Genomic DNA, 18,137 nt, shown 5'->3' on the forward strand with positions numbered 1-18,137 from the left:
AAGGTATTATTAGACAACGCTTTTAAAAGCATTGCCTTTAAAAGTGTTACTACACATAGTTTTAGCCGATCCTTCTAATAACAAAAGCATCGCTAAATATAAATTTAGGTGACGCTTTTGCATAATAAAGCGTAGCAAAAATATGTTGTTTATATCTTTTATAATATTTTTTGCAATGCATTCGACAACTTCAAATGACGCTGAAAGGGTCATTTAAGGTATTATCAGTTAATGCTCTTAAAAGCATTGGGTTTTGCTCTGCAAATTTAGCGATACTTGATCAGATGACGCTTAGTCTAATGTTGGCTTTTAGATTAAACAACGCCTAAAATGCATCTCCTATCAATGCTATCCTGATAGTGAATAATATTAATTAATAATAAATAAATACTCAACTAAAAATAAAGTCCATGTTACCACCACAATCTAACCAAAGTGACACATCAACATGTGACATCATTGTAACAAATGTCCACCACCATCACAAAATTCGATTCTGACACATTTCCATAGCTCCAAATCTAAATTCCAAAACGTTTACATACCCATTTCAACTTAAGATCCATTAACGTGAAACATAGAAATAATTTATCAACAATAAACAACCATTACTGCTGGTACACTTTGCTGTTGCTGTCAAATCCAGTTAAAAAATATCTCTAAAACTCACAATTCTATACTCCAACCTAAATCTAAAACCACATGTAACAAGCTTAACTTATCCAAACTCAAAGATTAGAAGAGACTTAAAAATTTACCAAAATTCCAAGCTAGATATCCACATGCATGAACAATCCAATTACAAGAGCTTTAAAACCCAACTTCAGAAATTCTATTTCTCCAACATGCAAATAACTTACGTGCATCACCAACACACCTAGATGCCATTGGTATGTATGCATGCAAAGACCATCACCATGATCGTTAGCCATGCATGTATTTTTAAAATTTCCCATTTCCCGGCTTTCAAATTTAAAACCAACAACACACAACATCAAAAAAAAGAGAGATAGAGGGAAGCTTACTCATGAAACTCACTCAAACCACCATGTGTGGAAAACCTAGCTTCAAAAGCTTTCTTCAACAATGGTGTCTCAATAACCATTTCTCCGAACATACATGAAAAAAGTCCAATAAAGAGATACAGAGTGATGAAGAGTAGATTAAACCAAAGATCCATATTCAAACCCATGTGCAAGACCATTCAAAGCTTCCAAACCATAAGTCCACACACACATGCAAGTAAATCAAATGGTAGAGGAGAAAATGAGGAGCAATTTAAGCTGAAAGCTAGAATGAAACTCATTAGAATTTTGATCTGTGTTGGCCTATTCAAGGCTAGAATTAAAGGGGCTAAGGGTAGAATTAGGTCATAATAATTGTTCCAATGTATTTGGAGGGTGCCAAAATTTTAAGAAGCTAAGAGAACGAAGTGTGAGTGGCTTGGTTTTACGAAGAAATTAAGGAAAGAAAAACGGTTACCATGAGTTTGCTTGAAGCTTAGTGTCAGTTTGATGATGGGGAGAAAAAAGTAGAAACAAGGTAAGGGAGAAGAAGGATTAAGAGGTATGTTCTAACAAATTATACATATATATATATATATATATATATCGAGAGAGAGAGAGAGAGAGAGGGAGAGTAGTTCTTCTATTAGGATGTCCTGATAGAGTTAATGAGGAGACTTAATTGTATCTGTTTAAAGATATATGAATATTTCAAAATACATGCATATCTTTAAAATGATACGTTTGAGCCTGCACAATAATTCTATCAGGATGTTTTGCTGAGAGCCAATCATATATAGATAAATTTAATAATAAAAAATAAAGCAATATAATACTAATAATAAAACATCTACTAAACAATAGCTATATGTACATATATATACACACACGCACACAAAATAAAATTGATATTAAAACAATATATTTATAATATATTATACCAATTTCATTTTAGTATGGTTCATTTTGATAAAAGACTAAATTGTCATTTATTATGATTTTGACCGTAATTTTAAATTCGTAATTCAAAATTAATGTGCTACTAGTTCACGAAATCGTATCGACATGCTTTACACAATTGTATCAAAGTTTAAAACTAAATTCCCATTGTACTAAAAGTCAACTCTTGTGCTCATTTGGTTAACTGTGATAAAAAATGGTCAAAATAAATTTGGCATTTCCACAAAATGGTACATTACGGAAAAAGGTTTAAAAATAAAAAGTAAATAAATAAAAAAGTAGAAAGAGAATAGTGAAGGAACCTAGGGTGGCTTTGTCATTTATGGCTTGCGATTGGGAGGAATGCTTGCATTTGTAGTTATTTCAATGATATTTTCAACCGTGAATGAGAAAGACAGTTGATTCAATGGTGGATTTAGTTTTCTTTGGTTTGGAGAAAAGATGAATAGTAGAAAGATGATTAATTCTGTAAGATTCAAAACGTTTAGCCATCTAATGAGAAAAATCCTCTTTGGGAAAGGCTATTATTTTTAGAACTAAACAATTAAGTGGGCTAAAAAACAAGTGGGCCAAATGAAGCATATTGGACCAAATATCCAAAGAGAATAAAGAGTTGGGTTTCTATCTAACAGCCTAAATTACAATGGGTTAACAACAACCGAGAAGGGTTGGAAGCTGATTTAGGATCTGTGTATAACTAATAAAAATAGAATTTTAATCTATAAAACTTTATATAATATATTTTTTTTAAAAAAATTTTTTATTAAAAAAATTAATAAATATTTAATTATAAATAAAAAAAATTATATTAAATACTTAATAAGTTTTCATATAAATTAAAAAACTATATTAAATATTTATTAAATTTTCATATAAATTAAAAAAATTTTTTTATAAAAAATATAAAATTTAAATTTTTTTAAAATAGTTTAAAATTTTTTTTATTAATAAATATTTATTAATTTTTATCAAATATCTTTATTTTTTTTTTAAAAAAAATATTTTAACTATCGAGTGGAGCAAAAAACCAAAACAAAACCAAAAAAAAAAAAAAAAAGAAAAAAAGAAAAAAAGAAAAGGCCAAATAAACACTCAAAACACTTTTATCGAAACCCGCAGAAAATAGAGAAACTGAGAGAGCCACAGCTTAAACCCCATAGCAGCAAGGAAAAGAAAATGGCAAGAAATCCTGTTGCTGCTGTACGGCAATTGGTTCGCAATGGAAGAAAGCTCTACGCGCCGTCTCGAATTCTCCATCCACTTCGTTCGACTTCCGTCCAAACCACATCTCCACCCATCCAATCTTCAATCAAACCCTTCTCTGTAAACCTTCACTTTTCCGACCTCCCTTTTCTGCAGAACCGATCACTCGCCTCGTCTTCAGGTATTTATCCTCTATCCTTGCTGTGTATGCGAATGGTTTATTTGTTTTTTTATTTTTTATTTTTTTTTTGAATTGTTTTCGCACAAGTTGGTCGTGTTCTCTGTTCCAATTTTGCATTTATTGTCTGACAAAAGTGCAATGAAATTAGAAACTGCGTTTCCACTTTTTTTTAGATGCTATTGGGAGTTAAAGGAGAAAAAAATGAACCCACGAATTGTTCTTTTTCAGTTTTCATAAAACATGTGGTTTTTGCCTTTTTTAGACTGCTTTTCTTGATTTTGGCATGTCATGGCATAAGTCTTCTTTGCCTTTGTTGCGCATGCCCAATGTGGTTCAATGGATGTTTCACAAAACAAAGTAACCGGCCATTGCATAGGTGATATTGGTTTTAATTTTTAGAATACTTGGTGCATTCTTGTAGTAAAGGATATTTTTTGACCATTTTCTTGTTCATTACGTTTTGTTTTCGTAATGTTTATGTTCATTTTTTGGTTCAGTAAATGAATGATAATTACTACCACGATAGCCATTTATAATGACAAAAAGAAAAAAAAAAAAATTATGAAATGAGTCTCATTTTATTGACAAATCAGTTTTCACTTTCTTTTTTTCTCGCTCAACGCTTGTACATAAGTGAGAAGCCTAACTATCATTTAAAGCATAAGCCTATTATACGCAACTTGAGTAAAACTTATAAAAAAAAACCTAAAATCAGAAGAGTAAAAACATAACATTGTCAAATGAGGGATTTGTTTTGCCTTTACTGTTTGGTCTTATAAAAAATAGCAACGAATTATGTGGAAGCAAACGGCGGTGCTGTTACTACTGTCCATTTTGGTTAGTAAACTGCTGTTTAGCATTGTTGTTGGTAAAGTACTGCTGTTGCTGCCATCCAACCACCAGCACAACCACTTATCTTCCTGCTTAACTAAAACTGATACTTAAAACAGCTAAGTTTATTTACAAAAACTTTAGACATGCATGACCATTTATGTTTTCATATACAATTTAAGAAATTCACAAACAGGATAATATTGATTGACACTTAGATAAAAATATTTCATTAGAAAATATATGCATTTTTTACGGTCTTTTGAGTTTAGCTCAATTTGTTAGATGATAATTTTTGACTTAGATGAATAAGTTTGAGCTAGTTGCAAGTTTTTTGTACACCCCTAGGTGTTTTGGTTTTTAATGTGAATGAGACTATTAAGATTGTAACATTCCAAATTAAAAAACCAGGGGAAGTCTAATAGATTGTTCACTTGATCTCCTAGTAAGCTTGTGCTGGTTTTGATGGTTTCTACGAAGTTAATGGCTATAATGTGATTTACATGATGTATTTTCTATGCTTGGCCATTTTAATCGAATCCATAGTTAGGCATAGGATTTCATGGTACCAAACAGCTTTCTAATTGATGCAGCTTCAAGATTTTGTATTCAAATTTTACTTTTCAGAATGCATTTGTAAATATGCATGTAGCTGGCAATTTAAATTGCTAAGAGCCACAGTTATCATTGATTGTGTCTCTTTAAAAAACTTCAATGTATTCTGTATGCTAACATATAAAATGTATCCTTAGTAAGTCATGGTAGGTTCTTATTTCCTTGCAAAATAGACTTTTGTTGCTGTGGAATAAGCTGCCTTATAAAGAAGGGGATGAAAAGCATTTGAGTTGATTGCTGATAACAAATATATAGATGAAATGTTATGGGTGCATTTCATTTACACATGGTGATCAGAATATGACCTTTGGTTGCTGATTTGTATATTAGTTGCTTCATATGGTGATTGTTTTCATGGTTTTCTTTTTATTGTGAATGATATTTGGGTTATATGCCTCTGCAAAATGTGATTTTTTAATGAGTTTTTATCCAAAGAAGATTGTCAAAAATCTTGATTGGTGAAGTTTAATGTATAATGTTTGTGATTTAGGTCCTTCAAACATTGTTCTCATTAAGTCAGAGGAAGGATTCAAAACTGCAATTAGCAAAGCTCAAGGTATATTAATGAAAAATAATTTTTATTTTTTGCTCATGTAGAACTTCCTACATAAAATAATAATAATTTTGATAAATTTCCTTTAATTTTGTTGTAACAGATGGATCTTCTCCAGCAATTTTCTATTTCACAGCTGTTTGGTGTGGACCTTGTAAGTATTTGGTTAAAGTAGTACCACCTTCATCTTAAAAGTACTGTAAATTTAAGTCTTAAGCTTTCAACAGTAGCAATGGATGCCTGGTCCTTTTTGTTTACCACGAGTTGACTCTGTCTGGTATGAATTCTTAAAATTGTTTGATTCAAGAAATTTTTGGCATGACATTTGTTTAGAAAATTTGACTTCTACAAGTTTCAACTATATTATTGGAGAACTTATTGAATTTAGTTCAACCCATTCACTGTTCTGAAACCCCCAATTATATGTCAAGGGAAAATGTTAAAAATTTGATTGAGGTTGAGCTTAGTTTAATTTTGAGTTGTTTGTATACCCCAAAATAGGGAACAAGCCACTTGTAGTTTTTGGTTTTTTGTGTTTGAAAATTTGGATTGAGTTTAGAAAATTGACCTTGAATTTTGAGAATTTTAATAATATTTGAAATTTGGAAAAGTTTCGAGAATTTGAAATTTGAGAAATTGAATTTAGGATTTTGTAATTTGTAATTGAGAATTTAAATGATTTCTTTTGAAATTCAAATTTGTTTAGTGTATGATACCATAGTTATCAATTTGATTTAGTCGGGTTTACATTTATTAATTTGGTTACTAAATAATATATTTGGGATGTCTCTAATAATTTTTGCAACTCTTAAATTTGTTTAAGTATAAGTCAAATTGGTTATTAGTTGACATATTTTGATTAATAAATTTGTTAAACCATTTTTTATGTGCCAAATTAATTTTGATTAATAATCTTTGGATTAATCGATTGGACTCTTCGATTGTTGGTCAGGTGTATGTTCGACTTTTGTTGGTAGAATATTCTTAGAATCCTCAACTTCATATTACTGAACAATTTAGATCTGTTGAATTAACAAAGTACTGAACAATTTATACTACTAAAGTATTATTTAGGAATCACAAATTTTTACTAGTGTATGTGTTGCCTTTTTTCTAGAATAATATTGGAATAGTACTTTTGTGGCTATTAGTTAACTATAATTAATGAATAATTGAAGTTGTTTATATTGCAATTGCTTAATTTATTAATTTGATGAAAATGAATTTTAAGACAATTGAGCAGATTAATAATAAACACAAAGGGTTAAACAATATAATTTTTCTTCCTTTTTTTTTTTTTTTTTTTTTTTTTTTTTTTCTTTTAAAAAAAAGAAACTTGTGGGGGTGATTGTTGCACTAAAGTTTATTGGATAAATTTCACGTTTTCTTTGAGTGCCAAGAGTGTAATGTGTAATTTTCCCTTACTTTTTTGAGAAGCATCTGGCAATGAACTGCACTAGTGTAAATCATGAACTGGTCTTGTTCTTTGTGCAGGCAGGGTTATATCTCCTCTTATTGAAGAGTTGAGTGGTCAGTATCCTCATGTAACAACATATAAGGTTGATGTTGATGAGGTAGGAAGGATTTTTGTTGTTGGGTTATGTCTATATTTTAATCAAGTTCAAATTTTGTGGATTTTGTTACAACTTACAATTTTATAATCTACTGTTTGAATATCATTAGATTAAACTTGGAGCATAAAAGAGTCATCAATTCGGAAATCCAGCTATCTTGTTATTAGGTTTTATGGTTTAACTCTTATAGATTATCAAAGCTAACAATTTTTATATGTATGTATATATATATACACATATAAATATATGAAATCATATATATACGTATGAATATATGAAATCATACTTTAGGAATGGGGAATGGTTTGTATGAGGTAAGGAGTCGAGAATATTGTTAATGTGTCATCATTAGTACTGTAGTTTTGTATTAATTCTTGGGTCAACTTCAAAATATAAACCTGCAATTTTTCTTATTTTATCGTTATTATTGTTGTTCTTGTTATTATTATTATTATTTTTTCAGAAGAACCATTTTGGATGGTATTAGTTTATATGGTGAGGAATGGTCTTTTATGTAAAGCATACAAACATTTGGAGGATAGTATGTGAGTGCTTTCTGTGAATATCGAACACCATCCAATTACTATCGGATAGCATAAGATTGTTTTCATTATTTGTGTGAACTTTATTTGATTTATTATGTGGAAAATCTTAATGCCTTTAATAAATACCAACTCAAATTCATCTGGTTTTGGTTAGGGAAAAGTGAGTTCAAGTGCAAGGGATCTGAAATTTCCATTTATTGTTAGAAAGCAGTTTGTTGATTGCTATTATCACTATGCAATTCAATAACAAGTCTGATTAAATGTTTCTGGCTACAGTGGAAGTATTGTATTTCTTTTTCCTTAGGTTTTTCTTTATCTTTGCTTTTGAGATTATACGGAATCTTGTTTTGTAGTCTTGAGATATTGCTATATTATTTGCATCAATGTTAAACCGACAAGAATTAAGAGAAAAGAAGATTATAGACAGAGGAGAGCCTATCTTGATTGAGAGACACTTATCTTTTCCCAAGTTACTGTTGGCCCCTTTTACCTTACAGCTTGGGATGGATCTTCTTTGCATATTATATGTTATCCTTACCTCTTGTTAGGAGGGATGTATGTTTTTACAAATGGCAGTTAACCTAATTTGCTTGTGTATTCTTAGATTGTTGATAAATAGAAGTTAGCAATATGTGCCACTAATCTGTATTAACAGGAAAGGAAGAGTAACCAATTTACAAGGAATTGTAACCAATCTTCAATCTATCAAGAAAACTACTTTGCCCCAGTTATCCAATTAGCTTACTGAATTGCCCACAATTTTCCACTCAGCTGTATGAGCACATAAGGGCTGCCCTTCATAAACAGTTTGAAAAATGGCCCATTGATACCAAAGATAGTCCACCATGGTTTAACACCAAATATCTCCATCCATATAACACTAGGGTAATGGTTCTGCCGACGAGGGTATCCTTCTGCTACCAATTACTTAACCGCCTTTTCTATTTAAACTCTTACCCCTACCTGCACACCTTAGACAGTCTGTTGAGGTCTGATTAGTGGGATGATTGCTTTATGGAACCACCACCTTGAACACCTGAAGGTAGATTGTGTGATCCAACAGATATGCGTGGTAGCTATAGTCCACATCATCCCCCACATATGGGTTCTCATGAGAATAATAATGAGGTTATCACTCATAGGTGAAATTGATGCACATCCTATGCCTTTAATGATTGGTTAATGGACTTTAAGGATTACTTTGATTGGTATGCCTTGACAGATGTAAATTGTGGACTATTTGTCCTCATGAAGTTTGTAGGTGCTGCCAAAAAGTATTGACAATATGATCTGCGTTTGGAATTGAACCAATGAATTTGCCAATTATGAGTTGGGAGCTTTAACCATTCCCATGGATCTATTCATCATTGGCCATTATGAAACATATGTTAAAAGAGAAATACCGTCCAACCTGTTACAGAAAGAACTTTTCTTAATACAAGGCAATTCTAGTGTCCACGACTATGTGGCACAATTTGAGGACCTTACTTTCTCCTGTAACCTTATTGAGGAACATGGAGCCACCAAAAATAGGTTCATTGCTGATTCAACGATTGACATCCAACATGAGTCGCTCTTGTTCTTGACACTTTTCAGGAAGCTGTCTTGATTGAGAAGCACTTCCATCAAATTGTTTTGTGTTCTGGCCAAAATTGGTATCTCTCTTCTAAATAGGTACCATTCCACCATCCTAACTCCTTAACTCCTTTTCATCCTTCTACAAAGTAGCCAAGAAATCTTGATAACAACCAAGATAACTCTTGATATTCAGCATGCAATTCTTGATACCAACCAAGTTGAAATTGAGTTTTTTTATTCTGTTAGGGATATCGAGTCATGTGAGGGTAATGGATCTGCCTTTGAGTAGTCTCCATATGAGGTGCATTCTTTCCACCCCAGCCAACTCTGATGAGTGGAATTGTACCAGTATGAGATATCGAGTCATGTGAGGGTAATGCATCTGCCTTTGAGTAGTCTCCATATGAGGTGCATTCTTTCCACCCCAGCCAACTCTGATGAGTGGAATTGTACCAGTATTTATCATACTTGTATTAACCTTAACAATAAGGTTTGTAGAGTTGTCATTATTAGTGGCAGCAATATGAATATAGTCTCCAAGGATGCCATCACCAGCTTCAAGTTTTAACCTGAATGTCACCCACACGCTTCATGAGTTGCTTGGGTTGATAAAACCACTCTACTGATGAAGTAATGTCGAGTTTCTATTCGATTTGGTTCTTGCATTGAGGATCTTTATTTGATACCCTCCCCATGATGTTGATAAAACCACACTACTGATGAAGTAATGTCGAGTTTCTATTTGATTTGGTTCTTGCATTGAGGATCTTTATTTGATACCCTCCCCATGATGTTGCCCATATTGTCTTGGGAATATCATGACTATAGGCCATGATATGCTGAAGATGTAACAACTTCATGGAGAATAGGAATTGAATAAGCAGAAGCAAATAATTTGTTTGCAAGTCCTAAGATTATCCACAGTATTAATGAAGGTTCATGAACTAATACAAATTCATGTACATGAACCATATTTAATCAGTTAGTAATAACTAGGTTCGTTAACATCTCTTCTGACATATACCGCATTAATTTTGTGTCATCAAGTTCATGTACTTAGATCTTTATATGAAGTGGATAACATGATAGTAGATAGAAGCAGATTTTATCCGAACAAAGAATAGAGATTAATTTTTGGGTTTATGAGATGCAAAACTTTAGTTGTCCTGTATCACAACCTTTAGTTGTTCAACCAGAAAGGTAAATCGGTAATTTGCAGCAGCCACCTGATTCTAAGTCTAAGCCTGCACATTGCTGTCCTGGCAGAATCCCGCCAACAGAATCGTTCCATCTTGTCCCTTCTACATTTTCCACTTGATGTACATGTGGATGTCCTGGTTCTACATATGCACCCCTTTATTGTTTGGTACTGATGCAGATTTGTTTCAGTGCTACAAGTTTTAACTTGTCAAAGTTAGAGTTCTTTTCACCTGAGGAGAATGATTGAGAATGGATTCTAATAAAACAATTATGATTTTATAATTTTTTGGGAAACATTATGATGTTTATTAAGTGTTTCAATTTAGTTTCCTTGTTTCACTAGATTTCCTTATTGTATTTAGTTTTCAAATGTTGATTGTTTAATTATAAATAGGGATTATTGTCACCCATATTAGACTGATTAGTGAGATTATGAACTAGATATTCTCTTTTGGAGGTTTTCTTTATTATTTTTCTCTTTACTAGTCTTCTACTTCTCTCCTTATTCCCCCATTTCCGCTACTTAGTCAATTATCTCCCCCTTTCTTCTAATTCTCCCTCCCTCTTGTTCAATTCTCTTGTCTGTTTCTTGGTTATAGTCCTACATCGCCCTTATTACTTTTATTTGGAACCTTTACTGTTTGTCACAAGTTTTATTGGAGGGACCTAAAACGCTTTTACTTTTCTACTATGAAGAGAATGTTGGTAAGTGGAATTCTAGAGTTATTGACACTAATAATAAATTAAGCTGTTTTGCTAGAGGTGCTAGAGTTGTCTTTGGACAATTGAAAGCACTTCCTGCTTGTGAGTTGATACCACCACCAAACCCCCCACCGCACAAAACGGCAAGCAAACACACACCAGAAGTTAGTGGGAAAAAAAGTTACCATACAGTTGATAGATGTATATAATTTTAATTTATTTTATATGGAAGTTATAACATATTTTCTTGTATTGCTAATTCCTCATAGATTTAAAATAATCAAGCTTCTGTATTTAATTATGTCCATTTATTTGGAAGAGTGGAATCATTAAGTTCTTCGTTGCTTGGTTGCTCCTCTGAAAGGTGTTTCATGTAAAATTACTTTTTGCAGTACTTGGCGAGGCTACTGAAATTTTGAACTATGCATAAATTGTGTGGTTTTCTTTTTGTATGAGTATAAATTGCCTTGATGTTTAGTATTGTCTTTTGCTTATATTATTCAATGTATTGCTTTATCACATTGTTATAGCATGCTTGTTCTCCGGCAGTAATATTGTTTATTCTATCTTACAGGAAGGCCTTGGAAACACATTAAGCCTCTTGAATATCACCTCAGTGGTAAATGGTTTGATCATTTTGCTTTATTCAATTTTGTTGATGTTTATAACCTCATGAACCTCTGATTTATGAACCAATTATAAATATGCTAAACGACAAGGCTATAATGGTGTTGGGTGCTATATTCAATTTGTAGCTTCCTTGGAAGTAGTATTCATCTTTGCTATTATACTTGACCTTTCCTTCCATCCTGCGCTAGCCAGTGATATCTTTTTACCTGGTACCATATTTTAAATTCCAGTTATAATTGATAATAAATTAGATCATAAGCTTTCGGGATTGGTATCTGATATTTACAAGTTCTTTTTAAGATGTCCTGTAAAGTTTTGTGGAAGTTTCTTGTTGTTAAATGATATATATGTTGAAGTTATTACTGGCAAGAGAATAAAAGTACATTCTTCATCTTCCGCAGCATTGTTTGCTCTGGCACTTGATGGGCTTTTTTGTTTGAAATGGACAGGATTTTTATTTTATTTGTTAAATCTAGTCCAATCAACATTAAATTAAATGCAATTTCATTGGGTTAGACTTAAAATAGCGTAATCCATATAACAAATGGGTCTGAAATTGTTCAAGATTTGCCATGCTTCAATTCTTGTGTGTTCCTTAATTACACATGTTGAAGTTCCATTTTGTGATGTGTGCCACTATTGAGTTTTCAAGAGCATTTTCTGTAGCTTAAAAAAAAATAAAATAAAAAAAATTAGGAAGGGAAGCTAGGCGTGCAGTCTAGCTGCGTAAATGCAATTGGACATATGTTTCTTCCTACAGAATTAACAGGGTTACTTCGCTAATCTTGCATCTTTCTGCAGCCAACATTTCATTTCTTTCAAAATGGGAAAAAGGCCGCTGAAGTTGTGGGCGCAGATGCTGCACGCTTGAAGAATACCATAGAAAATCTTTACAAGTGAATTACTTACTATGCTTTGCCCTTATTTGTGCTCTTTTATGTTTTTGTAAATCCTGCTTTATAATATTGGATCTCTTCTTTAACGAGTGGATTTTTAGTTGATATTTTGAAGGTTTTACTAAAGTTCTATTCATATTCATATTTGATCAATTCTTTCTATATAATTTTTCTTCCTTGAATTGTTGATTTCTCATGCTTCCAAAATGACGCTGGGCCTGAACTAAATAAGTAATAAAACAAGGAAGAAAGCGTAATGTATTTTTTTTAATTTAAAAAAAAATTGGTTTATCCATTTTATTGCACTAAAACTAGCTTTACAGAATGAGGAGACCGAAGAAACTTGGGTGGAGGCTTTGCTATTTAGAAAATAGTTTTCAATCCTGTTATAAGCACTATTCGATATCGGGAGTAAACAATCCACCACTGCATTAGACTTCCCATCCTTTGCAATAAAGATTCCTTGCGGTGGAACTAGAGCAATTTCCATAAATAACATAAACAGGGGCCATCGGCATCCCCAAAAAAAAAAAAATAATAATAATAATTAAAAAAAAAAAATCGGGTGGTATTTTAACCACTTAATTTTACATGGTCATTCTATGAATTGTTGATATGTGGTAAAAGAGGGATTAATATGATTTTAAAATGTTGATATGATTTAAAATTTTGATGTTTCTTTTATTTATCATATTTTCGTGATGTATCAAAAAATTTGTGCACTGACCACGTAAAATAGGTGGTTGAGGGATCACCTGGTTTTGTTTCTATACATACAACTTTGTTAAATAAATCCCTTACAATTTAAGAAAACAATACATTCAAAGAAAAACATTAAGAAAGTTATGCAGAAAAAACAAGTAAATATCATATATATATATATATGTATATATATATATATTTGTAGTTCATTCTTTGCACCAATAGTTTTGACAAAGATTTTTAACTAATGATCTTAATTTTTAAACTAATATAATCCAATAGCACAAATCTATTCTTACTTTTAGAAAATATTCACTTATTAAACTTTATTTTCATATTTAAAACAACATTAATTATTGTCAAAACAATACAATGTACAAAATTCTTTTTCATTAACAATGTTAATTTTTATGTAAAAGAAAATGTTAATCTCTTTTTATCTTTAAGAAAAATGTTAATCTTTAGTAATTAAAAAAAAAAAATTTAATATCTCCTCAAAAATGTTATTTTCACATCGAGAAAAAACCTAGTTATACTCCGCTAAAAATAATCAAGACGTCAACATGATAAACACAAATAGGAATTTACCATTCTCATTAAAGAACGAAATACTTTTAATAAAGAACAATAATTTTTTGAACATTATAATTTAAGCCAACAACTGTATCTATTATAATTGTATCTATTATAATTTGTAGGAAAAAAAATGAATAATAATTTTTTTAAAAGCAAGGATTCCATATCAAAAGGGAAAATAAATAAATAAAAGTTAAAATTAAAGGAAAATATATTATCGTATTTTTTATTGCAAAATATATACTTTTTTGGCTATACAAAAAACTGTATGTGAGATATTTTTCTTTTTCCAAAGAAATGTAGGAGATAGATTAAACATCTTATGGATGAGGAGAGAGAGAATATGTTTATATGAGAGAGACTATTGAAGATTTGTATTAGTTTTATCGTAATAAATATTGTTTTTAAAATGGAAATAAGTTATGTAGGTGATATTAAATGAGCATATGTGTCTAACGTTAGATTATATTAGTTTAAAGGTTAAATTCATTTGTTAAATCTTTGTTAAAACTATTGGCACGGGGAATGGATCCTTATATGTATGTAAATTTCCTAACACAAAATTGGATGCTTTGGTACTGTAGGGGGATACAAAGGATAAAACAGTGACGTTTTGGATGATAAGTGACGTTTTGGATGATAAAAGGTACCTTTGTGATTGAAATGGCATTGCCTATATGGAAGGATGAAACAACGATAAGGGATGAGACAACATTGAAAGATGAAACAATTTCATTTTTAGCTGAATTTAAATTAGTTTAGTTCAATTAGGCTGAATTGATTAAAAGATGAAACAACACATATATATATACATAATTATTAATGATATTTGAAGAATATTAAAGGATGAAATACTATGCTTGGTTCGATTAATTTCTGGATAGATTAAATCACCCATGTCATCATACACAATTTGCGGATGAAAAGAATTCTATTATTTTTAGGATTCTTTTACAACATAAACGCCAATCCAAAGATGACTCTGTGGTCTAGTTCTTTTGGGGATTAGGAGTTTTAGTCCTACTAGGACTCTAAAAAGTCAAAGACACCATACATAAACTTGATTTCTTTGTCAAAGCAAAGTATGTCATTGTAAGCTTACATTGAGCATTAGAATACTTCAAACACATTGTTAACTTAAGCAAGTGTCATTGGTAGATACCACAATGGTACCCCAAGATTCTTCACGTTTATTTATTATTTTGTAGGTTTAGATAGGAAGATTCGAAGATTCATGTAAAGATCCTCTTGTTTGGATTTGTGCATCAACAGTTTGGAGCACTAGATAGGATGTGGTGATTTGAAAGCATCACAAAGATTCTAAAATTGTTGCAGGTTCATGTAATAACCTGTTTCGAAAAAACATCTAGATTTTAAATTTTTGACCAAGGTTGATCAAGTGAATTGTTTATGGGTCCCAAATTTGACTTATTGTATGCTCAAGAATTTTGGTTTGACCGATATACCATAGTGTATAGCTTGTCTTTATGAGTTTGTTGAAATATTAGTGCAAGTTTAATCTAAAAAGAACAAGGGTCAACGTTGTTGGAAATTAATTTTGGAAGAGTTTTGAAGTGCTCGGCTTTAAAGCTTACGAATAAGGCATTGAATTTTCTTCAAGGCTGATATGGATGTCTTTCTTTTTTACAAAGGGAAAACTAAGGTGTTTTGGCAAAACCGAATTTCATTCATTCATTGTAATGATAAACATATATATAGCATACAAAAGTGGTGTCAAAGCATACCATGGCCGAACCTAAGCACCAATAATTTCTAAGTGCTTAATGGTGAAGCAAGTACATATGTAAAAGTAACTTCATCATATGCTTCCTAGAATTTTGACAAGTGTTGCTACCTTATTGACTACTTGAAGTTGAAGTAGTCCTTCTGCATGATGCAACGTGTATTCATATGCATTGGAGGAGAGGTAGGCTGAATGGTTAGGCTCTATGTCATCAAGTAGCTATCCATGTCATCATCCTTTTCATTAAGGTGCTTTCATGTCATCAAGGTGCTTAAGTTTTCTTAAACCCTCATTTAGCAAATACACTTTAATTAAATCATTTTGGTGTCTTTGTGCACCAAATTAACTAGCCTATATTGTCCAAAATTTGGCTAGAACAAACTACAAAAGAAAGTAGAAAAACAAGTTTTAATAGCAGCCTCCTGGCCAAAGCAACTAGGTCTCGGGTTTGCTTATTATCATGACTAACAATGCCATGATTCTCTAACACTCCTCCTTGGCAATGTTAGGCATGATGTATAGTAGACTCTTAAGCTTTTGAAGTCTCTCCTTTGGCAATGGTCTTGTAAGAATATTTGCAAGTTGATATTGTGTAGGATAATAGACCAAGTTTGTCTCTTTATTTCTTTTAACCTCTTGGATGCCATGTGATGTGATTCTGCCCGAGCCCGCTCAACCGATAACCCGCTGGGGTGCTGACTCGACACGGATGAAGACTAGGCCAATCACAAGAGCTCAAATTAAGAGATTTAAGGACAACCTGGGATTATTTATACAGGGGGTAATCAATCTCAACAGAGCTTGTCCATACTTGAAGATACAAAGCCTATTCTAAGCATCCAAGTGGTGGAAGCCGATACGGACCCGGGTGACGGTTTTGGTACATTTTTGGAGTCAGGGAAGCATGAAATGGTTCCAATGCTTTATGGGTTCAATACATATACCTAAGAGGTCATGAAATCAAGTTAAAGCAGCCCCAAATGCAATAAAAAACGGCTTGTACGGACAACATCAACAATTTGACCGAATTTGCTGTATTGCTTGCTGGCTTTACTGTATTTTACTGTATTAGCCTTTTCTTATTTTTCCAAGCATGGGCAACGTGTGGGACTTCATATTCAGATTATTTGGCATCCTAAAAAGCATCTAGAAGCTGACTTGAAGCTCAAAGAGGTCAAAGATTGATCAAAGTCAACTTGATCAAAAGGCTAGCATTTTTAGTTTCCTAATTTGTTTTTACTTTTTGTTTTAGGAAACTACCATTACTTTTTGGCTTTTATTTATTTATTTTCTGGACAATAACTTTAGGAAGGTTTGTATTTTATTCTTTCCATTGTAAATTAATTAATTCATAATTTAATATAAAGGAATTAATTAATCAAACTTAGATTAGGAAAGGAAGTATAGTTTCGGCCAACTAGGTTTCTTTATGTGTGGTGGCTGGTTTTTCTTTATTTTTAGGGTTTTATTTTGTGGCTTTGTAGCCTATTTAAAGGCTTATTTTTCAATAAGAAAAAAGCTTTGATTTGATAAAGAAAATACTTGTGAGATTAATTATCTCTTTGTTCTTTGAGAACACCTAAAACACCATTAGAGAATTGGTTGTTTTAGCTTGACTTATCAATAGGTTTTCCATCCCCTATTGTGGCGTCTACATTATACCAAGGTTTCTAACCATAGGTTGATTAGGGGTTGAGGTCCATTCCATTAGAACTTGAACTTAATTGAGATCCGGGCTAATATAATACGGGTTTAGGAGCAGGTCGTCCTAGGTTCGTATCATTTGGTATCAGAGCTAAATTTTGTTCAGGTTTGATCTATCTTTATTTTCTTTTTTTGTTTTTGTGTTATTATGCAATTTTAGCATTAGGTTAAGGTTGCTTCTATCACCATACACGTTATGCATCTTAACAAAAAAAAAAAAAAAAAAAAATTCATTCCTAGTTGAATTAGGATTTCCTAGTTTTATCGTATTTTTGTTTCCAAGTTTGTTGGTTGTTCTTCATCATTGTTCTTGTTGATTTTGGTTTTGTTGATTTTTCTTTGCTGTTTTAGTCTTAAATATTTGCATTCATATATTCAAAAAAAAAAAAAAAAAAGAGTTTGCGGCAACATTTAAAAAAAAAAAAAAAAACTGCACATTTGTGTTTATTTGGAGGTCACGGGTTTGGTGTTTGTTTTGGAGTTGGAATTGCAATTTTGGTAATTATTCTTGCTACTGCAGTTGTTTATGTTCTGTGAGTGAAACAAAAGAAAAAAAAAAAAAAAAGAAAGTAAAGCCGAATAAAAAAAAAAAAAAAGAAAAATATTTCGGTTTGTTGGAGTTTGATTTCTTTGCTGGAAATCTGTTGGAGCTGCTGGTTTTTTGCTTATTTATTCAATATTTGAGTTTCTGGGGAATTATTTTTGCTGTTGGATATTTGGATTTTGGGTGCTTAAATTATTTGGATTAAAATTAGATAAGGAAATTGATACAAAACTTGAATTACAAGAACAACTGAAGGAATTTGATGTAGGTTTATGTTGTTGTACCCTAGAGCACAATCATTCAAGGTGTTAGTCAAGAATGATTGTTGTTGGTTCTTGGTTCTTGATTTTGTTTTTTTTTTTTTTTTTGGGTTTGTTTACATGTTGAAATGTGGT

General features: G+C 31.6%; 1 protein-coding gene across 1 annotated transcript; it reads left to right on the forward strand.

Moving 5' to 3' along the window:
- The first annotated feature begins 3,028 nt into the window (after positions 1–3,028).
- On the forward strand, positions 3,029–12,625 carry LOC107425524 (thioredoxin O1, mitochondrial). The gene is made up of 6 exons (XM_016035534.4): positions 3,029–3,348; positions 5,285–5,350; positions 5,451–5,501; positions 6,842–6,921; positions 11,521–11,565; positions 12,378–12,625. The coding sequence occupies exons 1-6, from the start codon at positions 3,141–3,143 to the stop codon at positions 12,474–12,476; spliced, it is 549 nt and encodes a 182-aa protein (XP_015891020.2). The 5' UTR covers positions 3,029–3,140; the 3' UTR covers positions 12,477–12,625.
- The last annotated feature ends 5,512 nt before the right edge of the window (positions 12,626–18,137 follow it).

This window comes from Ziziphus jujuba, chromosome 1 (genome assembly GCF_031755915.1).
Source record: "Ziziphus jujuba cultivar Dongzao chromosome 1, ASM3175591v1".
Taxonomy (NCBI): domain Eukaryota; kingdom Viridiplantae; phylum Streptophyta; class Magnoliopsida; order Rosales; family Rhamnaceae; genus Ziziphus; species Ziziphus jujuba.

Bases quoted from the DNA above. Each gene is read 5' to 3' on its own strand.
- LOC107425524 (XM_016035534.4), top strand. From the start codon at position 3,141: ATGGCAAGAAATCCTGTTGCTGCTGTACGGCAATTGGTTCGCAATGGA. The intron at 3,349-5,284 runs GTATTTATCCTC...TTTGTGATTTAG, and splicing joins ATCACTCGCCTCGTCTTCAG to GTCCTTCAAACATTGTTCTC. The intron at 11,566-12,377 runs GTAAATGGTTTG...ATCTTTCTGCAG, and splicing joins TCTTGAATATCACCTCAGTG to CCAACATTTCATTTCTTTCA.